At 38.2% G+C, this 25,052-nt stretch overlaps 1 protein-coding gene across 4 annotated transcripts in view; it reads left to right on the top strand.

The window, feature by feature from the left end:
* Positions 1-25,052, top strand: part of VAV3 (vav guanine nucleotide exchange factor 3) — a 352,243-nt gene that overhangs the window by 169,556 nt on the left and 157,635 nt on the right. For all 4 annotated transcript variants that reach the window (XM_072834756.1, XM_072834755.1, XM_072834754.1 and 1 more), the window contains exons 10-15: positions 2,429-2,524; positions 5,731-5,799; positions 7,680-7,766; positions 11,751-11,836; positions 13,336-13,468; positions 13,848-13,957. In XM_072834756.1, the coding sequence (XP_072690857.1) occupies positions 2,429-2,524; positions 5,731-5,799; positions 7,680-7,766; positions 11,751-11,836; positions 13,336-13,468; positions 13,848-13,957 (581 nt within the window). The remainder of the gene's footprint in view (positions 1-2,428; positions 2,525-5,730; positions 5,800-7,679; positions 7,767-11,750; positions 11,837-13,335; positions 13,469-13,847; positions 13,958-25,052) is intronic.

Genomic DNA, 25,052 nt, shown 5'->3' with positions numbered 1-25,052 from the left:
TTATTTTTAAACAAAGATATGAAACTCTGGCTCAGGATAGGAGTCTGCATGTTGTCAATCAAATCTCCCTTATTCTCAGCATTGTTTGGGTGTTCCTCTCCTTTCCTTCAGAGTCCTTGTCAAAGGCCTGCCTATGACGTACTCTGGGACTCTAGGAACATAGTTCGTGCGATCACTATCCATCTGAGGGAAAGAGGGAACCTGAGGCTGAGTTTGAAAGGCTCAGGGCAAGAAGCTGCTGGCTGTCCTTTTTGGCCTGAAAAGTCACTACTCTTGACCAAGGCCCTGATCTGCAAGTATTTGATAGACACTGTAACACCTCAACAGATACTCTTTGCTGGGACTGTCCTCTGCAACTCCTGGCATGATAAAGGGAAAGCTGCCCTATTCTCCATGTGTCTGCCCCCTTCATGTCTTCAGTTTCTTATTTTTTATTTTTGAGAGACAGTGCGCGTGAATGGGAGGAGGAGCAGAGGGAATGGGGAGAGAGAGAATCTTAGGCAGGATCCATGACCCTGAGATCATGACTTGAGCCGAAATCCAGAATCTGAAGCTTAACTGACCAAGCCACCCAGGCTCCTCATGTCTTCAGTTGTTTGGTTGTTTTTGCTCTTACTGATTTTTGTCTTTTTTCTTCTCTACTTTGGAACCAAGATAACATAGGGCAAAAGTAACAGAATCTCTTTATCTTGTCCTGTAAGCTGGCTCATCTCTATTCTGTTTAGTTTCTTCTCAGGTAGAATTGGAGTTCAGCTAAGCATGTGACTGGATGTTTTGGAAGACTCATTTCTACCCTTTATTTACTTTCAATACTAATAAGCATTTTACATCTCAGACTCAGACTGCCCCTTGTTATAGGAAATGCCAGCAATGTTAGTTTTTTTTTTGCTTCCTGAGACTGTAACTTCGAAGAACTTCAAAGAATTAATTATTTCCCCAGCAGTTTTAAACTGACTTCTATAGCATGACAAAGTGAATTTTAAATGTATAGCATTTCTCTCCCTAACACTGCTAAAATGGCATGTATATACATGAAGTGTAAGATATAACCTCAGTTCCACGGAGCTTAAAATGCAGCTAGGGAGATGAGACTCATTCATTACAATAATCTTAACAGCTTAACCTCCTATTTGAGACCCATGATCCAGAACTCTCTACAATCTGTAGAAGCAAGAGATCAGTTGAAATAGTTATTCTTCCTAGTGAACTGCAGCAATTGACAAGACATGAGCTAACATGTCCAGATGTCCCCAGTTCTTGCTTAAGACCTGTAATCAAATACTCATTAAGTCACTATGGTCATTAGAGCTAATGGAGTTTACTTTATAGCTCCTGATAATATATCTTTCCATGTGCCAAAAAGCTAAGTATAGGCAAAGACGAAACAAACTTATGAACAAAGCAATATTTTCTTGAATGCAACTCTTTCTATGAACTGGAAAATTCCTTGTTCTGGGATGTGCAGTTGTTTGAGGGTTTGGACTTAGTTTCTAACTAACAATAATTTTATGGAACTTTGTTATTTTTTAAAATTTGATCACAAATGTGTGCAAAACAGTAAAATCAGAAAAAGCAACTTGTTCAAGGTCACGCAGTCAAGCCTTGATTTAAATTCATTCTTTGATACTTCCAAGTACTTTCCTCAAAGTCCTAGGTAATGTCAAAAGAACGCAAGTCAATACTATTTTTAGATAAACTTTTGAAGAAGGAGAATGTGAGTTTTTTTTTTTAATGAGGCTTTTGAAACTTTGAATCCAATAGTAGGTTTATACTTTAGCAAATTTTTAGAATTGATCATTCCATTTCATTCAGTTTCACAAATACTTATTAAGCAAGACTAGATTCTTAAAGCTATATAAGATATATTGGGGAAGATATGCATACAACAACAGTTAAAATGCACACAAGGCACAGAGAGGAAACACAGTTTTGATTGGGATTATCACAAAAGGCCTTGATGTATAGTTTTTGAAAAGGATGGATTTTTTTTGGAAAATGGACAAAGCACATGATGGTTTGAAAGAACAGAATGAACGAAGACATGCCAGTGGGGAAGGCACATGGCCAGTTTGAGGAGTATCATTTTTCTTGATGCCTGGCCCATCTACTATGGGTAACTAGTAGAAGGTAGAGCTAGAAGGGTTAGTAGAAGAAGATCCTAGAGGGCCATTAGAGAAAATAAATTTCATGCTAATGTAGTTCTACTTAATGATTCATTTTAGAGTTGAAATGCTACAAAGTTTGTTTTTTTGGTTTTTGATTAAATACTTTTTATTTTCAGAAAGGATTATTAAGAAGAAAAATAACAGGATGTTTATTATATAACAGTTTTGTTTATGGCCTCGACATCTTTTAATGTTTCCTTCATGACTCCCTTTGATAAAACTAACAAAGTTTTAAAAAAAGTTTTTAAAAAACATTTCATTAGGAATGTTCCAAAAGAGCAAATAATGGAAAATTCACTCTTCGAGATTTGCTTGTGGTTCCTATGCAGCGTGTTTTAAAGTATCACCTTCTCCTCCAGGTATGTAACTTAAAACCATCAGTTTGTTTATTTTTTCACTTATTCATTTAACAAAATATTCATGCAGCATCAATCATGCTCCAGATACTCCATATCTGGGGTCATTATCCCCTTAGATTTTCAGTGATGAGTATAGCTAAGTGGGAACTAACGGAACAGCTGGAATCTTTTTCTTCCTTTTAGCAAAGATGATTCTGTATCTTGCACAAAGTCACTTTTGGTGTCCTTCAAACAGAACTGGCTCCAAAAAAAATCTAAAAAAAACAAGACAGAATGAAAAGATGCCTCTGACCAAGTCTTCTTTGGTTAGCGGGAATCATTTGTTAGAATCTCAAAGCTACAATACCCCTGGTTTTTGGCAGGTCAAGTGTTTTGGACTTTTTGCCTTATAACCATAAACTAAGTTCTGTCCCATTCCATGCTGCTTTCTGCTGTAGTAAATTATAATAAGAGTACATTTATTTTGAAGTGATTCTTGTTATAACCACAAAGCTTATGGTTTCCACAGTTAGTCCTCTAATGAGGGTGGAGAGTCTTATAAATTTAATTTGATGGCTGTACCAGGAGGCTCATTAGTTCTGCTCCAAGGAAATGTCTTACAGTATTAGTCTGTCAACTCTGCTGATGCTTGTGAAATGTCATTTTAAAAAGATCTACTACCTGTATGTGAAATACAATTTTGAGTCTGCTGCGCTTTATACATCTTGTATATTAAATTCCTTGGACTGTAGTTGCAAAATTATTAGTCATCTCTATTTTTGTTCTACTGAGAAATCAGAAAAATTCAAACCCTGATTATTTCTTTAAAATGCATTAAAACATTTATGAGACCTAAACTCAAAGCAACTTAATCAAATTGGATTTTATGAAAAAATAATAAGGAAGACGTAAGCAATCAGTTTCTGGGACATCATGAAACCAAAAACATGTCCAAAATAAGATAATAATTTATTTTGTAACTTTGGTATAGTCAAATATCAATTGAAGAATTTAAAAGGTGCAGTTTTCAAGAAATATCTATTATGGTCATTTATAAAGTTCTAGAGAGACTTATAAAAGCATAAAATATGGCTATACCTTTTTGTTTTTTTTGTATTATTATTATTATTATTATTATTATTATTATGGCTATACCTTTTTGAAATTGAGCAGACTTTTTTCTTAATTCCTCCTGGAGTGTTTTATATTTTAAATTTCTAAAGAATGTTTAGTTTTATGATGTTTTAAAATAGGGAAGTTTTTATTTGGGGCACCACATATAGACAAAATTATAGAAATGTGTGGTTTTTTAAAAGATATTTATTTATTCATGAGAGACAGAGAGAGAGACAGAGAGAGAGAGAGAGAGAGGCAGAGACACAGGCAGAGGGAGAAGCAGGCTTCATGCAGGAAGCCTGACGTGGGACTTGATCCCGGGTCTCCAGGATCACGCCCTGGGCTGAAGGTGGCACTAAACCACTGAGCCACCGGGGCTGCTCTAGAAATGTTTTTCCATCTTGATAGCGTAGGGTAGAATTTGTCTAATGTTTAGACATTTGTTGAATAAATGAATTTGAGCATTTCCTACTTACTGCTATACTTTAATGGGGAAATAATTTTTGAAATGCTTTATGGTTTGAAATCCCAGATTTATAAAATTAGAATATTTGAGAGTGAGGGATTTGAAACTGAGAATAATTTAATATCATTATTTAATAAAGGAAAAGTAAAAATAGAAATAAAAGAATATCACTTGGACAAGTTTATTATACTTAAAAATCTAATGGCTATAGGTCCTCTTTATAACTAGAAACACTATTAATATGGACCTCAGCAAAAATTTTTGAGTGATTCTTGAACTGGCTGTGAAGGGAGCAGTAAGAGTTTCGTAAGTATATCAAGGAGAGCCAACAGTGTGCCTAATGAGATCAGACAGTAGAATGTATTTTGAGAATTGTGGTTAATTTAGTGTGGATGGGATATAGGTTGTTTGGGTGGAGTGGAGAGAACAGTTGGGATGGGTTTGCAGAATTCAGACCACAGAGGATCTAAGAGGTATGGATGACAACCTGAAGCTTTTGTGGGCATCACAAAAGTCTAAATAGGGTAGAGACAGAATCCAATTTATATATTAGAAACCCAGCTCTGCTGTCAATAGAATGAATAGAGTGTAGTCCCGAGAGGCTACAGGTCAAAGGCCCATTTATAATAACCCATTTGAAAAAGCGTAAGGGCTTGAACCAGTGTAGTGGCAGTGAGGATGGTTTCCAGGGGAAAGGTCAAAGTCAGTATCACCGGAACATAGTATGGGAGAGGGGTACCTGGGACACTTCTTAGGTTTTGGCTTAAAGGACTCCACTGATGGAGGTGCCATCATTCAATAAAGCATAAACAGGAACAAGAGTAGGGTTGTGGGTGAAGGTGCCTTAAGTTTGGAATTGTTGGGTTAGACGAACTTGTGAGATAGATACCCAGGTAGAACTGTTTAGTTGGACAGAAGAGTCTGGGACTCTGTGAGTTCTGGGTTGAGCACATTGCTTTGAGAGGGATTGTCTTATTAGGTGAGTGTTGACATTATGGCAATGGTTGTGATAGAATTTGTAGAGTATGTTTAGGAAGAGTAACAGAAGACTAAGGTGAAAATCTAGGGAATGGTAACTTTCCAAGTTGCAGATAAAGAAGAAGGTATGAAAGACTGGTGAATAGGCAGAAATTTAAGATGGACTAACCAACAACGATAATAGCAACAAACAAAAGATTCTAATATCCCGGAAGCCAAGGGAGAGGAGTAACCATCAGAATCAGTTGGCAATGAAGGGACCCTTCCATGACCTTTGAGAAGGATGTCAGTGTAATGGCAGGGAATAGAATTCTTTCAAAAAAAATTTTAATGGTTTATTTATTTAATCATGAGAGACACAGAGAGAGAGACAGAGACACAGGCAGAGGGAGAAGCAGGCTCCATGCAGGGAGCCCGACGTGGGACTCGATCCTGGGTCTCCAGAATCACACCCTGGGCCAAAGGCGGTGGCGCTAAACCGCTGAGCTACCTGAGCTGCCCAGTTTGAGATTTTTTTTTAATGAAAACAGAACCTAGTTAGGTTGTACCAGATTTATTACATTATGGTATAAATAGTGATAAAAATGCATTATTTTAAAAAATATTTTCTTTCTGATATTTTGGTTTTAATTGAAGAAAGTATTACTGAACTGTGTCTTCCAAATAGGAATTGGTCAAACATACTACTGATCCTATGGAGAAGGCAAATCTGAAACTGGCTCTTGATGCAATGAAGGTAAGGCAAATGTGTCATTAACTTCTTTGTATTTTTTATTCCTGCCTAAAAACAAGAAAGTACAAATTGCTAATAAATACGTGTGATTTGCTAATATGTTATAGCATGTTAAGTATTAGTATAGTTTTGCATTTGGTGGGAAGAGGTGGATATTTTTTGTAAAGATTTATGTATTTATTTTAGAGAGAGAGAGTGTGCACAAGTCGGGGGAGGGCAGAGGGAGAAAATCTTCAAGTAGACTAAACTCCCTGCTGAGCACCAAGCCCAATGGACCCTGATGCGGGGCTTGACCTCATGACCCTGAGATCCTAACCTGAGCTGAAATCAAGAGTCAGATGCTTAACTGACAGAGCCACCCAGGTGCCCCAGAGAAATGGATATTTTTAACTGAAAATAGATATCCCTGCATGAATTCAATTGTTAGACAAAGATACATAAAACCATGAGGTGTATTAAGATAGCTTTTGCTATTTATGAAAGTATGACAACTTTTATTACCACTGGGAATGATTTAATAGTTTTATTTCACATTCCTTTTGTGGTGACTAGTAGAAAACTGTTGGCTTGTGTAAGCAGCAGGTCAGCTGGTGACTTTAGAACACCAATGGGACTTCTTTTCCTCAAGAGAGGGTATCTGCCCTGCTTACATCTGTGGATGCCACAAGTGGATTTCAGTTTGGGTTTCTATTGTAGGTAAATCTGAAAATCAAGAACTAGATGTAGATAAAGGCAGACTTTTAAGTATATTGGGGAATCTGTAAAACCTCAGTCTCTACGTGGTGCTGAACATTGACTTAGAAATACGTGCCCCTACCTTAAAACACATGCACATATTTGTTCTCCAAACAAAATGCCAATGTGACTCTACTCAGAGCAGTGCTAATAATGACTTCTCTGAGTGAGTTCCTGTGTGGTTTCAGCGTTAGCTCTGCTGTTGAGCTGATTTTAGTACCCTGGCAGGAAATATCACACAATTATTTGTTACTGTTTTCAGAAGTCATACAAAGTTCCCAATTTTTTAAAAAAGTCATTTATAGATACACCCTCTGAAAAGTCAGACTTTCATTTAGAACAAAGTTAGGAACTGCTTTTGGTCAGGGTTCTGTTCCTGCTGTTGCAGATGAATTTAAGAGGGTAGAGAAAAAAGAAAACCCAGAAAACAGGAAAATCTAGAGCACATATAATAAAAATAGCAACTTACAGTATGGAGAGATTAGCTAATGTTTCCTCAAATATGAGAAAAGACATTTTAAAGTAGGTGAAGAAGGCACATGGAGAACCGTGTCCAGCATTGTTTGTCTGCTTTTAATTCATTTTGGTGCTCTGAGGTTTTTCTCCTCTCTTTTGCTTTTCCTTCATTAAGTCTTTAAAATTGAACTGGCTGTCTTGACCAAATGCTCTTAGGAACCAAGACACTAACTGGTTGCAGAAAACAGTCCTGCTGGATTCACTGTCTAACTTTTAGTTACTTTTTTCTCCCTGCTAATCCTTCATTATTGCATTATTGACCTCATTCTCACCCATGTAAAAATGTAATTCTCTCAAGGTCAGTTATTAACGTGTCTGGAATTTACATTCTCCTGACCTAGTTTCCTTTTGTTGTTGTGTATGGTGGCAGATTTTGTTTTTGTTTTTTATCCTTGTTCTTCTCAGAGGTGTGGTAAATGACAACTCTTCAGTCTTCCCAGCTGTACTCCAGACATTTTAAAATGGCTTTTGAGTTGCAGCTTTGATTGATTGGACATTTATTTTATTGTCATTGAAAAGTTAGGGTGATTACTTTTACTACTAATGAAATTAAAGATGTGTTTTCTTTCAGTTTTCGTCTCTTCTCCAGTCTTATTATGACTTCTTTTTGTACCCTTCCCTTTATTCTTTAGGACTTGGCACAATATGTGAATGAAGTGAAAAGAGATAATGAGACTCTTCGTGAAATTAAACAGTTTCAGCTATCTATAGAAAATCTGGTATGTAATTATCTTTCTCTCCATCTTCCCTCACCCACAAATCAGAGGACATTCTACAAGTTGTTTTTGAAGAAAAGATCATTTACCTTGACGTTTCTGTTGTTGTAAGTTTGTTTCTGATTCTTGGTTGGCAGCATCCACGCAGGTGTCTCGTGGCACCTGCGATACATGTAACATTGTGCAAGGACTTTCCACCACAGCTTATCTCTCTCTCCTTAATCACACTATGCCTCTTCCCCTGGCTGTACAGATTCTAGACATTGGAGTTCAGAATGTCTTTTCTTTTCTTTCCCTTACCATATATATACACACTCTGGGCTCATTCCTGTTAATCTATTAATTTTATACATATTCACTGGGTGACTACTGTGTGCCAGACATTTTGCTTGGGGCTGGGGCTGTAACTATGAACAATGTAGTCTCATGGTTGAGGAAGCAGTGAAAAGAGAGTTTAAAAATGCTGTACTGAGATTTCTGCTGTGAACAGGGTGGGGCAACAGAGGACAATAAGGAGAGTCCTAGTTTAGATAGGATGATTAGAAAAAGTCCTTCTGGGTCATTTGCCTCTTGCACCTGAAGCATAAGAAGCAGCCAGTGGTACAGAGATCTGGGGAGGGAATTCCAGGTAGAAGCCATAGCAAATGAAATGTCCAGAGATGGTAAGGACCTGGGGTGTTCAAGAAGGTTGAAAGGCAAGAGTGGCTGGGTGAGTGAGGGGAAGACTGATGGGTCTGAGATGGGAGAGAGGAGGGCGGGAGGACTATGTCCCACAGCCTTGTAGGCCTGGGCACTGAGCCGGGGTTTTTACTGTGATTACAGTGGGAAGCCAGTAAAGGTTTCTGTAGGAGAGTTTCATTCTGATTTACATTTCAAGAAAACCCTTTTAGCAGGCAGGCTAGTCAACAAGTTGTTGAGGCGGTGGTCTTAAGAAAGTTGGTGGAGGCCTGGATGGAGCTGTGGGCAGTGAAAATAGAGATGCCCGTTTGAAGGAAAGATACTTTTCTTGGTCGAGCAATTTTATTGCTGCCTTCTCTGGAATATCTTGAGCCTGTTTCTTTTCACATGTACAGTCACATCCCCCTTCCAGGACCCCATCTGCCGCCTTTCCAGTCACAGAAGCCTCCAGTCATTCCTTCACAAAGTTGCATTTCCAAATGGACTTTGCGATTCATTCTCTTTCCAACCTTGTCAACATTTGCTGTTGCCTTTGGGATTCAGCATGATATTTAAAGCCCTTGGTGATTTGGACTTAAGCTACTTTCCTGAACTCATCCAGCTAGTACCTGCCCATGTACTTGACTTTGCAGGTCTCCTGCTGTGTTGTAAGGTCTCTAATTTGCCACACATTTTTATCATTCTGCCTTTGATGATAAATTGTCAAAGCCTAGAATGTCTTCCCATTATTTTCTAGCAAATTCCTTCAAGGTCCAACTAAAATAATTCTTTCCCTGATCTCTCATTATTACTTTCCCTTCATAATTCCTTAACATATTACCTGGATAGCTGTTTAGCATGGTGTGTGCGTGTGTGTGGTAAACTATATATGACATTTGCCAGTTTTAAATGTACAGTTTTGTGACATTAAATCCATTCATGTAGCTGGGCAGCTGACACCACCGTCCATCTCCAGAACTGTCTTTATCTTGTAAAAATGAAGCTTTACTCATTCAACACTTACTCTCCATTCCCCCTTCCTCCCCGCCCCTGACAACCACCATTTTACTTGTGTCTTTGTGAACTTCTCTAGGTACCTTGTATAAATGGAATCATGTAGGGCAGCCCTGGTGGCTCAGTGGTTTAGTGCCGCCTTCGGCCCGGGGTGTGATCCTAGAGAACCATGATCGAGTCCCACATTGGGTTCCCTGCATGGAGCCTGCTTCTCCCTCTGCCTGTGTCTCTACCCCCCCCCCCCCCCGTCATGAATAAATAAATAAACTCTTAAAAAAAAATAAATGGAATCATGTAATATTTGACCTTTTGTAACTGGCATATTTTATTTAGCATAATGTCTTCAGTATACATCCTTGTAGCATGTATTTCATTTTTTTTTAAAAGAATTTCCTTTTTAAGGCTTTAAAATTTAACGTTGATTGTATATACACATTTTGATTATCTATCTGTTGATGGACACTTGGGTTTCTTCCCCCCTTTTGGCTATTGTGAATAATGCTGCTATGAATGTGAGTCTGCAAATACATGCTTGAGTCCCTGCTTTCACTTCTTTTGGTTATGTACCCAGAAATGGAATTGCTGGATTGTATGGTAATTCTAGGTTTAATTTTTTGAGGACTGGCTGTATTGTTTTCCACAGTGACTGCTCCATTTCACATTCCCACCAGCAATCACAGAAGTTCTAGTATCTCCACATCCTCGCTAACACTTTTTCTTTTCTTTCTTCTTCTTTCTAAAAAAAAAATATCCATCCAAATGGGTACAAAGCAGTGTCTATTATGGTTTTCCCTAATGATTAGGAATATTGAATATCTTTTCATATGCTTTTTTGGCCATTTGTATATCTTTCTGGAGAAGTCTCTATTCAATTCCTTTGCCTATTTTTGAATCAGGATTGCTTGCTTTTGTTGTTGTTGAGTTTTAGGGCTCTTTCTATATTCTGGATACCAATTCTTATCACACGTTTTGTTTGAAAGTGTTCTCTGCCATTCTATAGGTTGCCTTTTCACTTTGTTGATAGTATCTTTTGCATAAAAGATTTAATTTTGATCAATTTCGAATTACTGTTCTTTTGTTGACAGTGCTTTCATGTTATATCTAAGAAAAGAAATCGTTGTTAAGTCCAATGTCACAGAGCTTTTCCCTTGTGTTTTCATATAAGAGTTTAATATTTTTAGCTCTTTAATCAGCTTGGTATATTGCATAAGGTAAGGTTCCAACTTCATTCTTTTGCCTGTGCATATCCAGTTTCCACAGAATTATTTGTTGAAAAGGCTGTTCCATCCCCCTGAATGGTCTTAGTACTAGTTTCAAAAATCCTGTGACCATATATATGAGGAACTATTTCCAGGTGTTCTGTTCCATTGGTCTAAAAGTCTGTCTTTATGCAAATGCCACACTGTTTTAATGACTATAGTTCTGTAATAAGTATTGAAATCAGGAGGACTAAGACCCCAACTTTGTTCTTTTTCGAGTTGTTTGCCTGTTGTTTGACCTATTAAGAGTTCCTTGAGATTCCTTATGAATTTTAGGATGGAGTTTTCTATTTTGTAAAATACATCTTGGGGACCTTGATAGAGAATGTCTATTTTTATACTTTCATGCAGTACGGTTAATTACATAGCTGTTTCCTTTATTAGAATATAATTTCCTAGATGTTAATGATAATTTTCAGTCAATTCTTTTTCCCATTAGCACCTTGTACAGTAGGTGTTCATAAATACTTATTATTATTATTTTTTTATTGCCAGCCTCTGGGGAAATGGTTCATTATTTTTAACCATTAAGTCATACTTTTCATTCTTGAGATCTTAGCTCAAGGAAGCTATCCTTGACTTCCTAGACCAAATTAAGCGCCTGGAAACATGCATGTTTCCTGTACTCTTTCTTCATGGCTATTGCACATTTATAATTATATACTTCTGTGAATATTTTTCCCCCACTAGGCCGGGGTTATTTTGCCCTATATCTACTAATGTGTCTGGCACACGGTGGGTGATCAGTAAGTGTTAGTTGCTGTAACTGTTGTGATTTGAATTCTTCCAGTTAATTCTTGCTTTTGGTAGCTTCCCGCTTCAGGTTATAAGTAAAATTAATTAATGTTCTCAGTATACTCCCAAGGATGTCCAAGGACAGACTGTTTTCAAAAGTGTATCATGTAGACCTGAGCTTTTTAGGGTATGTGTGCTAAAAATGTAAAATGATAAAGTCTGTAGTGTAATAAGGTAGCTGTCCCTAGCAAATATCCTCGCTAATATTTATTTATTTTTACATGATTACAAAAAACTGACACATGTAAGTTTTATATTTTAGAACCAACCAGTTTTGCTTTTTGGACGACCTCAGGGAGATGGTGAAATTCGAATAACTACTCTAGACAAGCATACGAAGCAGGAAAGGTAAGAAAAGAGGAGCAAATACTGATTTTCAGAATAAGTGGTATCAGAAGATTGAGAAAACAATTCTCTTAGGACAAAGGAGGGAAACAGAGGATGAAAAATAAGGAGACACACCAACCTATGGTTTTCTAAAAATTTTCCAATAGATATGTTAGGTCTTTTCTTCTCTGTTCTGGTATCTGTTGATTTGTCTAAGTTCTTAAAGGGATATGACAAACAGAATGTCAGCTGAGGCTCCAAGGGACACATTAAAATGAGAGTAGAGATAAAGTAATAGATAACACAATTGTTTTAGATTTCTCTTTTTGGGATACATTTGAAAACAGCTAAAAAATACGAGATGTCCTAAGAAGGAAGTCTTAAGTGGGGAAAATTTCATGATATTTTCTTGAGGGAAGTTCAGGTTAGTGAGTTTAGCCTGGTATCCCAAATTATATACATAGGATTGCTAATCTGATTCATTTGATTAAACTGGCCATTTTCTGGAACCTTTGGAGCGAGAAAGTGAGCCAGCAGGGGGCAGTGTCAGCTTTTGCTTCCAACTTGATACCCAGACTCTACAGGTAGCTCCCAGGAGATCCAAATCCTTTTTAGCATCTCCAGGAAAGAAGTCTTTGAAAATGATGCCAGGACTAGAGCTGTGTGAATGTATCATTGTCTTTATCATTATTTTAAAATGCATACATGTTAATTACTGAGAATTTTTGAAAAGATAAAAAATATTAGTGTTGAACGATAGGATTACAAGGTTTGTTTTTCTCCAGTTACATTGTTTTTAACAGTTAACCCATAAAGATAAGCAAAATTTTTCTAGTTTACATTTTGCTCATACGCTGTTCAATTTGCATTTCAGGTGGTCCATAAAATCATGCGGAGCAACATAGAGGGTAAAAGTGCAGGTTCCAGTTAGATCTGGGTGTGAATCCTGCTCTTCATCTCACTAGCCCTATGGCCTTGAGCAAATTACTTAACTTTTTTAATCCTCAGTTTCCTCCCCAATAAAATGAGGATGAAAAAAATACCTCAGCAGATGGTCCTGAGGATTTAAATTAAGTGAGTCATCTTTATGAAAGGGATGGACACTTCTCAACACATTCTGGCCGACTCCTAGAAACATCAGAAGTTAACTGCTATTGTTGTCATTACTATTCTGTAAATGTTTTGGCTTTTAAACTAAAAAAAAAAAAAAAGATAATTGCTCATGGACACTTTGTGGCTTATCTCAGTTGTTCCTTACAGAAACTCTGTATTGTGCATATTCTTACTATAATTTTGCATATTTTTTTTAATGAAACTAAGGTAGACTAAGGCCATTCATTCAGTAAAGGGTAGCGCCAGGGTATGTACAGTTCATTCTTTTCTGTGTGCAACACTGCCTTTGTTTTTCATTCCAAGAAAAAAATATTTGGTCGGTTTAATTAGATTTTACCAAGGAAAAGTTAACATCCATGCTTCCAAACCATTTTAAATCTCTTTCTCTCTCTCTCTCTCATTCTTAGGCATATCTTCTTATTTGATTTGGCAGTGATTGTATGTAAAAGAAAAGGCGATAACTATGAAATGAAGGAAATAATAGATCTTCAGCAGTATAAAATAGCCAACAATCCTACGACCGATAAAGAAAATAAAAAGGTGAATTTTTGAAAATTAATTACTATATTTTACTCATAGCTTTGAATATTCAAGGAAAGTATGCTCATGCATTAATGTGAGAGGGCTTATCGATGCAGGTGTTTTGTCTTTCTAGAAATTGGTTAGGAACAAGCCTCTGTGAGAAATAATTGGACAGGGCCACCACTGACAGTGATCATCTCCGGTGCCTTCATGGCATTCGCATGATGCATGTGGCCTCAGAGCTGCTAGAGATGCGACGTGGACTACAGAAATCTGATCGTAGCTTGAATGCCGATGATGTTAGGAGTGGTTTGTGGGTGCCTGTGGGGTGGGTTAGGGAATTAGGAAGCACGATGTTACTGACGGGACCTGCTAACCCGAGACTGAATTTCCGCAGTGGTCTTACGGCTTCTACCTCATCCACACCCAAGGACAGAATGGGTTGGAATTTTATTGCAAAACAAAAGACTTAAAGAAAAAATGGCTGGAACAGTTTGAAATGGCTTTGTGAGTATTCCTGCTTTTCAAAGTGCTCTTTTCTACTACTGAAATCTCTTACGAATAATGAACTCTGAGTAAATGTGCCCCAGTGCTCGCAGCGTGTGCGGAGTCGGGGAGACACTGGGCCTGGGGGCCTGTGGCTCTGCCTGGGACCTTGGCCAGGCAACATGGGAGGGAGGTCGTGGCAAATTTCTTCAAGAAAAAGACAGAGGGAGCTCTAACCTTCTGTTTGACTTTCTCCTCCTGAGCATGTTGTAATTCTTTAGCTTTCTGCAGCCTGTGAAAATATTCACTATTCTTAATGATAAACTTTTGATATAATTACTGTATTTTATGTAGCTCGTTGAATTAGAAATAGCTCACAAGCCTACACCTTCATGCATATACAGATCTTAATAGAAAGATGCGTTTCCTCCCCTCATTTGTTTTTTTAGCTCATTTATGGTTTGGGTCCTAGATAAATGCTTGATGTATTCAGTGAATGTTTGAAGGGCTTGATTTCTTTCAGTGTTCTTTCCTTTTATTAAAGTGGAAGCTCGAGAAAGATGTAGAAATAAGTCAGACCTATTTCAAAGAGAATAGCATAAAGAGATGTAATTACACAAGTACACAAGAACATATTCTTATAGGGGTTTCGTTTTAGTTTTGATGTTTTGATATTTTGGGATTAAAAGGTGCATAGTGACCCTTATTATGAAAACTTGGAGGTCACCCTGAAATTGAAACTGTTAGCAGAGGTGAAATTCAGAAGAAAAAGAAACCAAAAAAAAAAAAAAAAAAAAAAAAACCCAACCAACACTTTTGTGATTTGTTTCATTTGTATTCTAGCACTATTTACCATTTGTGGACAAATTCTATCAGACTTTTTGTTTGTTTCATTTCTTCTTTTGCTTTGTTAAGAAATGCTCATGTTAATATAAAATGGGGGCAAGATTAGAATGTTTTAGTGTAGTTCTGAAGTGAGAAAAACAGATTTTCTTGAGATTATTTTATCTAACATTTAAAGAGGAATGATTGTGCTGCTAAAATAGTTTTAAGCTCTTAGACAATTCTGGATTCAGCAAGAACCACTGCCGTGAGTTGGCTGCATAGTCTCACCTAAATTCATTATCTCTCAGAGCCTTGGTTTCCTCCTCTGTAAAATAAGGATAATAATATTTTGAATTCCAGATAATATGTTTCGGGCAGAGTGCTCGCCAAGTGGTACACCAGCAGTCACATGGTGTTGAACAATAGGTGATATTTATTGTTAGCACTATTACTAATATTGTTTTATATTTAGGATCTTCTTGTACTCATGAGGACTTGCAAAATCTGAAGGCACCATCCCAGTATACCATTATAGCCCGTATAATGTATTATTATTGGTCACAATGGTGAAACAAGAGGTTAGCAGATGTGTGCATTGATGCCACAGCTACACTACAGGTCCCCTGGGTGGGGCCTGAATGATGAAGTTGGTGGCATCGGCCCAGTGTCTTATGGGTGGTGGGCTACATCATAAACCTAGGGTGCTGTTTTAATGAGGTTTCAAGTGGTAGGCTTGTCTACCAGGGGTTGGTGACAGTGGGCAAAGGCAGGGCTGATCTCAGGCCTTTGCTCTTGTGGGAATGATGTTAAGCTAGTATTTTCTTATGGGTTCTCTTTGGCTATATTATCTGTAGGTGAGTGAAAAAATTTCTGCAGAGGAAGGAAGTTACATTTCTTATCCAGAGCATGCAGGCTCCTTAGACTGTATGTTAAGCATGTCAGTTAACATTTTGTGCAGTTGCCATAAATCAAACCGCTTTACACTGGATACCAGAGATTTAATAATATGGATGCTTTTATCTCTTTTGTGTTAAAAAAAAATCTGGGGTAGGTAGATGAGGGGTAGCCTGGTGGCTCACTGGGTATCCTCAGGGACCCAGGCTCAGGTCTTTGCTGTCCATTATCAGCATTTGGCTTCTGTACTCAAGATTTGTCACTTTGTTGTCCAAGGTAGCCCTGGAGCTCGTTATAAACTCCGTATCCTAGGCAGCAGAAGGTGACCCCTCACTTTTAAGCATCCTTTGCAGACAGATAACACCACAAACTTCTGTTACATAATACTGACTGGAACTTGGTCATGTGGCCACATCTGTCACAGGGAACCTAGCAAATACAATCTTTATTCCAGGCAGGATAGTGCTTGGCTGAGAATCAAAGTTGTCTTATGGAAGAAAGGAGAAATTTGCACTTGTAGACAACTACTAGTCACTGCTTTATAGCTGTATACCTATGGGAGTATGGGTGGATTGAAATTGTTTCACCATAAGAAAGATGGCTGTACCACGCATAGGGAAACCGGGATTCTTAATCTTTGAGCATCTTCGAGGCACCTCACCAATATAATTAAACCTCCAAGTGGCTGTTTGTATTTCAGAATTCCATTGACTGCCCATGCAGATGGTGAGAGGGTGGAAGTACCTTTTTTGAGAATTGCTCAAAGTCGAAGTTGAGGGCTTCTATAAGCAGGGATTATGCCAATTATGGCAAAGTAAAATTAGTCAGGATTTTACTCAAGCATCAGAATATTCCATTATTTTATTTCCTCCCCTCTTTTTTGAGGCTTGTTATGCAGGAAAGCCCTGCTTAGTAAGACAGCTCCTGCTTGTCTTGTGTTCAGGAAAATAGGATAATCTAGGTGAGTTCTGAAGCTTACGATGTTACCTGTGGTTCAAATTTTGCTATTTTATCCATTATCTAAAGTTCTAGTACCCTTATTCTATAAGCCAGGGAGAATAAAAGAAAACTAAGAAGTCCAGCAGCATTCCTGACAGCCCATGAACAACAGTAAGCCTCGGGTACCTCCCCACGCTGGTTTCTGCCAGTGTCTTTAGCACTAACATGGGACACACAGGTCCTCTTGAGCGTTCTGGAGTGTTGCTTTAAGGAACTCAGAGAAAGAAAGGGAGGCATTGGTGGGAGGGTGGTGGGAAATCAGGGGAGGTGATATTTTAAGACTGATGAAATGCTTGCCAGGTCTATTTACAGAAGATGGCAGTTCTGCTGTTTATAGGATGATTGGATCATTTTTATTTTAAAAAAATTGCAAATCACCTTTAAGATGTTTAAAATACCGCTTTTAATTTAGAACATTAAAAAAGACCATAGAAAAGCATGAATACCAATAAACAGTAAGTACCCAGTAAATGTGTATCATCTCCCCAGAGGTGACCTAAATTTCAGCCTGTGTCTTTGCCGGGCACATCCCCACCCCTGCTCAGTAGCCATGTTCTCTGACCTTCTTTGGCCATAACCACTTCCAGCATTTAAAATATGCAGTGAACCATGTCAGAATTTGGCAAACCTCTGTTAGAAAGGCTGAACAAAGAGAAAAGCAGCAGTGACCCACTTGGATAGGGCAGGGAGAACAACTTTTTTTTTTCCTTTTTCTCCTGTGAGAATTGGTAGCAGGATGGATTGCTTGAGGTTGTTGAAATGGTTACTGAACCAAATAAGGCTGGGAACCATAGTTCTGGGGGACTCCGCTGTGAAGAATGTATTTAACATCTTTAAGAGATGAATGCATATATGTTGCTTCTTTTTTTAAAAAAAATTATTTATTTATTCATGAGAGACAGAGAGAGAGAGAGAGAGAGAGGCAGAGACATAGGCAGAGGGAGAAGCAGGTCCTATACAGGGAGTCTGATGCAGGACTCGATCCCAGGACCCCAGGGTTATGCCCTGGGCCGATGGCAGACGCTTGACCACTGAGACACCCGGGCATTCCACGTTGCTTATTCTTAATTTATTTCCAAAAGTGCTTTTGTCACTGTCTCACAATTCCATTTAGTTTTATTTTTCTGTGAAGTAAGATGGCAAATATTTTTATTAGCTTTAGCTAGTTTTTGTAATGATACAGGAGAATGTGGGTGTGAGTGCCTATAGCAATGTTCAAAATATTGTCAGGAAGCTTATGGATATGTTTTCCCCCAACCCCCTGTATCCAGTGTTGTTTTTATGAGTTCTCCTGTTTGATTTAAATTGATAAACATTGTTATACCCATTTTGTAGCTCCAGAAACTAGCAATCATGGGAGTGTTTTAGCAAATTTGTACAACTTCATGGCTATATAATTTATAATAGAGTTCAGGATCTCAGTTCATAGCAATTTCTTTATCCATGAAGGTGCTAAAATAAGCAACTGGACTCAAATCCTGTTATTTAAGACTAGAGTCAGATTTTCTTTTTCTGGTCCCCTCTATCCCCCTCACTGTAACTAAAACCTGAAGATCATGCAGTTTCTTTAACTGTTCCAGAAATAAGTCAAAGTTGGGTAAAATATGAAATAAATAGATTGAATAATAGACTAGGAAGGCATTTTAAAGAAAGAAAAAGTAAAATGGTGAGGGGAAGCATTACAAATGGTAGAAAGTGGTAGAGTGGTAGTTTCGGAACCAGCCTCTGTAGTGTTTACTGAAGGCAACTGAAAGGTTCCCTTGGCTGGAATTTAATCTGACTGACTTGACTCAGTTCTTGAAATTTTAACAATGTATATAAATCCCTTGAATAAAGAAGGTCTCTTGGAAGATGCATTAGCATTATTCCCACTGTCTAAGCTTCCTTCATTGTGTGCCATAATGGCACAGTGCTGCATGGTTTTCTTAGGAAGAATAACAGAGAGATACTAACCTGTGCTCAAAGATTAGCCCAGGATAGTTAGGGCTAATTGCTAAGTTAACAATTTGTTGCTAAGTGTTAAATGCAAAGACTGTGGTTGTTGGGAGAAGAGTAGGAGAAGGGGATGTGGAAATTATAGAGCCAGGAAGGGACTCTGGGACCAGGTGGCATTGTCATGTTGGACATCTGGAAGGACAGGCCCTGAACTTTGTTTCCTAGGATGAACCTGGAACTGCTAAAGGACTGCTCTCTAGCTAGGGTGGGGCCCGGGGCAGGAATCTAGCTATTTTTTTTTTTTTTTTTTTAATTTTTATTTATTTATGATAGTCACAGAGAGAGAGAGGCAGAGACATAGGCAGAGGGAGAAGCAGGCTCCATACACCGGGAGCCCGACGTGGGATTCGATCCCGGGTCTCCGGGATCGCGCCCTGGGCCAAAGGCAGGCGCCAAACCGCTGCGCCACCCAGGGATCCCAGGAATCTAGCTATTAAACTCCACAAATTGCATTTGATCTGAGCCACAGTGTTTCTAATTTATTCCCCCCATTTACTTCCAGAAGGAATTTGAGGTCACTCACCATAAAAAGCACACATGCCACAGAATTAAAAAGAAAAATTTAAATCATCAGAGGTCAAACAGAACAATGTTTCAAAGCCTTTTCCTCACACTCAGGATCTACTAGATAAGAATACTTTCTTGAAATTTACCTTCTGTAGTTTGTATTATAAAAGCAATGAGTATGTTTTTCACATTTTAAATATGAAATTATATTTTATCAAACAATTTAAAAAACATAAAATTTGTTTAAAGATATTGCTCAGATAGTTTGAATATCATAGAGATAATTACTGGAGGAAATTACATTCATTCTCCCAAGTACTTACTGAACACTTGCCTTGTTGCCAGATATTATTGGAAGCCCTGAGCATATAACAATGAGGGAGCTATTGCAATTGAATTTAAATACTGTAATTTATAAATATAATAATTTTTAGTTAATATATAACGGATTGAATTTAAAGACTGAACTCTTGGGTGTTTCTAGCTGAATAATATCTTCCTCCCAATCCCATTTGCTGAAGTGTAAATAGATGGAAGTCCAGGAAGTGCCTTTCTCCCTCAGCCTGTGGTCAGTTTCTCACCAATCACTGCAGATTGAATCTGACCACTTGGTTGCGATCTTCATGTTCACCTCCCTGGTTTAAGCCTTTCACATCTCTACTGAGCTTCTGTCTTCCTTGCCCCCTCCTTACCAGTCTGCTCTTCAGGAAGCATCCAGGGTGATCCATTTGTGGCCTGGCCTCCTTCAAACCCTTCATTGGCTATTTATTGCAATAGATATAATCTCCAGTTTCTTGCCAGGACCTAAAGGCCCTTCGTGATTTTATCCTGCCTGTCTTTCCGGCCAATCTCCTATCAGTCTTACCTGTGCTCATTTTACGGTGGTTAGATTGAGTGGATTTCAGTTCCTGGAGAATGCACAGGCCTCAGGCAACCACCTTTGAGGCTTCCCTACCCAGGATGGCCTTTCCTCCTGTTCTGTATCCTGTTGATCTTGGTTTTAAATGTCACTTCGTAAGAGGGATCTTTCCTGACCATTATGCTAAATCAGTAACCTTACCTCCCCAGTATACTCTCACAATTGTAATTATATAGCCCGACAAAAATTATCCAAGGGTAGTATTTATAGCCTTCCCTCCACTCCTCCACCCCCTGCTTGTTAAAGAGAATCTGTTAGGTGCTTGCCCATTATCACCTATTTTTTCTCCTCCTAAGGAATAGAGATTCCTTCTTGCTTACTGAGAGAGAAGCTAATATGAACTGTATGGTTAATGCTAGAAGAAAGGGAAAAAAGCTTCATGGTTCTGGGAATGGAAAGGAAATTTGGGCTTTTGGTATGAATGAGGCTCTGGAGCTATGGGGGTTTGAAGAATTTGGAAAGGAGAGAAGCACCTTTTGAAATACATATCTGTGGATTCTGAATTATATTCCCTTTTATGTCCTTTGAAATCTTAAGTAAAGAATGCAATTGCCTTTTGGTTATTTCAGTTTCTATATGTGTACCTTTGAGTTGCCAAGGATGAACTGCCTTAGCCCTTCGGTTGATGGGGTCACCATTGGATCCATTTTGTGACTCTTTCTCCCTTGGACTAAAAACGCCAAGATTATACACATCCTGTCAGTGTTGTTCACACGCATGAGGAGCATGTGAACAGCCTGCGCAGCTCCTGGCACATAGTGGAAAATCATAGTTTTAATGTAAATCTGAAATTTTATTCAAGTTTTCTGATAAGGGTAATAAAAAAAACCCCAAAGACTTGATGGGTTAAGGAATTCTATTGTTGGACAAAAATATCACAACTGCCCTTGATGGAAAGAAACTTTTTCTAGCATGATAAGAACGTTTTATAATTTGGGTCCTTAGGTAGGAGATACTCAAAAACATATTCTCTACTAGCGGCATGAGAGTTTTTGAGATTCTAGAAGTTGATGTTACATATAATTATTTTTTTCTTAAATTAGCCTTCAAAAATAAAACTTAGTTTCTTAAAGGCATTTTTGTAGTCATCCAACCTGATGCTTCTAGGTTGTTTCTTTTTTTCCTTCCATATATGTTTCTTTCTGGCAGACTGACTCAGTGCTTGGATGGAACTTCTAGAACCAACCAGGATATGAGTAATTTCCATATTACCTAGACTCTTTCACATAATGCTGACCTAATCTCTAGTTTTGCTGGAAACTGCAGAGCAATATGGAGTTCACATGCTATCTGGGCCTCTTTGCCTCTGGAAGATGTGGGAAGAATTTGGCCCAAACTCCAGTTCGGTTCTGAGGTACTCAGAGCATACCTACTTCCTCACATTTCCCCTCTATCCCAGCTCCTGACCCAGAAGAAATGCAGTCATGGCCTAGATTTTGTGATACTGGCAGGTGGCACAAGAGAGGCTCATTTCTATGCACCTGTTTCCTCTGCCATTTCACGGTCTCCTTGGCCTTCTCAGTTGGACCCTCCTCACTATATGCTGCTCCCTACAGTGGACCAGTAGGCCTGGAATCACTGCTTGTCCTCTGGGGCCTGAATAGTCAGGCCAGAGGGAGCGTGCCTACCCTCGCCATTCTGGGATTTCGAGGAATAAAGCTGTGTTATGTTATGTCAGTTCAAGATTAAGAAATCTGCTGAGTGTTGCAAGTGAGGATGCTCTTTGCAACTGGTTAGTGAGTGATCCATATTTATAATATTTAACTTGGCATTGTATTGTGCACATTTAAAGACTGTGTGTACACTTTTGCCTAGATGGAGACCCTTCCATCTACATGAAACTAAGTCAGAAAATTTTAGAGCAGGTCCAAACAACTACTACTACTACTACTACTATGAACATGGTGGTATTCTTCTTCTCATCTTTTCTTCTCTTGCTCCTTTTCTTCATTAGGAGGTCTACTTGGATCTTCTCAAATATATAAGTAAATATCTTTTGAGACTATGAATTTTATCTCTTAGAACAGGGGCCAAACATACTTTTGTTGTAAGGGGCCAGAAAGTAAATATTTTAGGCTTTGTGGACCATATGGTCTCTGTCACAATTACTCAATTCTATCGTTGCAGTAATAACACATCCGTGGATAATACATAAATGAACAAGCATGGTGTGTTCCAATAAAACAGGTGGTGGGCCATATTTGGCTCATGAGCTGCAGTTAGCGCCCATGTGTTACAACCCAAAGATGATGATTTAGGCCTAAGGAATGTAGTGAGTATGTGTTACCACTAAATGGTCTCTGCTATAATGGAGCCACCCGGTGGCCTTTTGTAGTCGTGTGACTTTTTTTTTCTTCTTAGTAGCACTAATTCCTGTTGAGGCCATCATGATGATTTAGCTACAGAATGTTTTCATTCCACCAAAACCAAAGCAAAAATCCCTGGATGTATTATCTGTATTTGACATTATTTTGTACTGTCCAAATGAGTATCAAGAATATCTGCTCCAAGACCAGACTGTACCTATTCAGGGATCTGGTTTCATTAAGTTTTATTATGTGGTTTATTAGAAAGGACTGTGAGGCCCAAAGAATCCAGGCCAGTAGCAACAACAGGGTAAGCTTTTCTTTCCTTAATAGTCAACCACATCAGCAAAGATGACTTTGTGGTCCATGATGGCTCTTTGTGCTCTTGGGGCATTTTCTTTCCAGCAGTAATGACATTTGTGCCTGTTATTTATTCTGAAATTTCCTCCCTGGCAAGCACACCAAGAAAATTAGAAGGAGCAAAGGAAGACTCTGGTGGTATCAAGAGTTGGCCCAAGGGTGAGCCTTCCTGGATGTGCCCTATGTGGGAGTGACATTTTTACTTTGCTAGCACCTGCTAGCATTTTCTGGGTGTTCAAAGCCTGTGTCAATGTCTACTGGAAACTGGTAGCCTTACGGCATATTACCAAAATATCAGTCCACAAAGCAGCTCTGTACTGTCTGCCCACGTGCATTTTTATGTTTTTGGAGAAATGTTTTTCTTTAAAAACAACCTTTTTTCTCCTTAAAAGGCTTTCTTTACCAGTTTTTAATACGAAGAATTTGTTTATGGATATGAGATCCATGCAAGACTTGATCTCTTGGCCCTGGGCTGTGCTGAATCTCATGGTACTGACCTATTCACATTAATCTCCCAAGTTGAAGCCAGCTCAACTCTCCCTGAATCTAATGTATTATCTATAACGTTTCAAAATTGGCAGTTAAGTCAGTGTAGGGAACTAAACCGCAGCTTCCTGGCAGCAATAAAAGGAAGTAGGACACGGGACAGTGCTCAGAAAAACCACAGCTGTCATTAAATGGAGTCTTTCAGTAGCCTGTTTGATCCAGAAACATGTAAAAGCATTTCATGCATGACAAAGCATTAGTAAATATTAAATAGTATTCTTGTTCTGTTATTGCCTAGTGGGGATCAACCTCTCTCCTTTTTCTCTGGTTATATTTAATACTTACTTGACATTTTTCTGGCATTCCTGAGCATGCTTATAAAGGAGGAGTCCTATGCAGGAAGAGGAATGGATAGATACCAAAATTTCCATCAACCAATAAGCATTATTCTGTAAAAACTAGATGCAAGTAACATTGTTAAATTGAATTAGTGTTGGGTTTCTCTGAGCTTTTGTAACAGACCCTTTGATCTGTTGTGCTTTTCTTTTCTTCTTCTTTTTTTTTATTTATTATTTTTTTTCTTCTTCTTAAATGAATAATAATGCAATGAGGCTGTTTAACTTTTTAAAATAAATTTATTTTTTATTGGTGTTCAATTTGCCAACATACAGCATAACACCCAGTGCTCATCCCATCAAGTGCCCCCCTCAGTGCCCATCACCCAGTCACCCCTACCCCCCGCCCACCTCCCCTTCTACTACCTAGTTCATTTCCCAGAGTTAGGAGTCTCTCATGTTCTGTCTCCCTTTCTGATATTTCCCACTCATTTTCTCTCCTTTCCCTTTATTCCTTTTCACTGATTTTTATATTCCCCAAATGAATGAGACCATATAATGTTTGTCCTTCTCCGATTGACTTATTTCACTCAGCATAATAGAGGGCTGTTTAACTTAACAGTGATAGTCACTGTGCTGCCTCCAGCTTGTCTGGGTAATGTAAATAACACAAAGAGTATGTTTGTTTTGGAACTGTTCATTGTATTGTGTCAACTATATATATGGTTTCCTCTTAAAAAAATGACATGGTCCGTGAATTCTGTAATAGTGAGCACGCCTTAATTTATAAGTGTAAACCTGATAGTTAATGTCATATGTACTACTTGTAGAATATTTTTTGATAAGAAATTATTAGATCATAGGAGTTATTACTTTGGGCATACAATACAAAATAAACTAAGATCGAAGATTGGCAGTCTTTACAGTGGAAACAAAGGGAGAAACTGTTTTTTCCTCTTCACAAGAGAGTAGTCAATAGCTGTCTAGTTGGAGAGAGAGGAAAGTCAAGCTTGAAACAGTGATTGAATGAGACTAAATATTGTGTATCTGTATTTGTTTGTTCATGTATTTCGTGAGCATCTCCTACCTCCTTCCCAGGAACTGGTCTAGGCAGCCTGGAAATAATGATGAATAAGGCAATTCTCTTCTCTCATGGGGTTTACATTCTAACAAGGCATATTTTCAAGTCAGCATTATAATGTCAATGCAAAGCAGTGGTAAATTGCAAGGTAAATGAAGGCTTATAGCACGCATGATTTGATGTGAGGAGAATGGAATTGGGAAATTTCAGCGTAGAAAAATCCAGTGCATGTGATGCTACCAGGCAAATTTGAAAGTTAGTGACCTTCTGGGCAATCTAAGAAAGATATTTGCAGCTGAATTTTTTGTTTTTCATGTAGAAAAAGTTATTATAGGTTAATCATATATGGTTTTTTTTTTTTTTTGCTTTAAGTATAATTAGGGAAAATGCCATAGAACACAGATAAGTA

Source organism: Canis lupus, chromosome 8 (genome assembly GCF_048164855.1).
Source record: "Canis lupus baileyi chromosome 8, mCanLup2.hap1, whole genome shotgun sequence".
Classification (NCBI taxonomy): domain Eukaryota; kingdom Metazoa; phylum Chordata; class Mammalia; order Carnivora; family Canidae; genus Canis; species Canis lupus.
The sequence above is the reverse complement of the archived record's forward strand: the minus strand, read 5'-3'. Positions and strand labels throughout refer to the sequence as shown.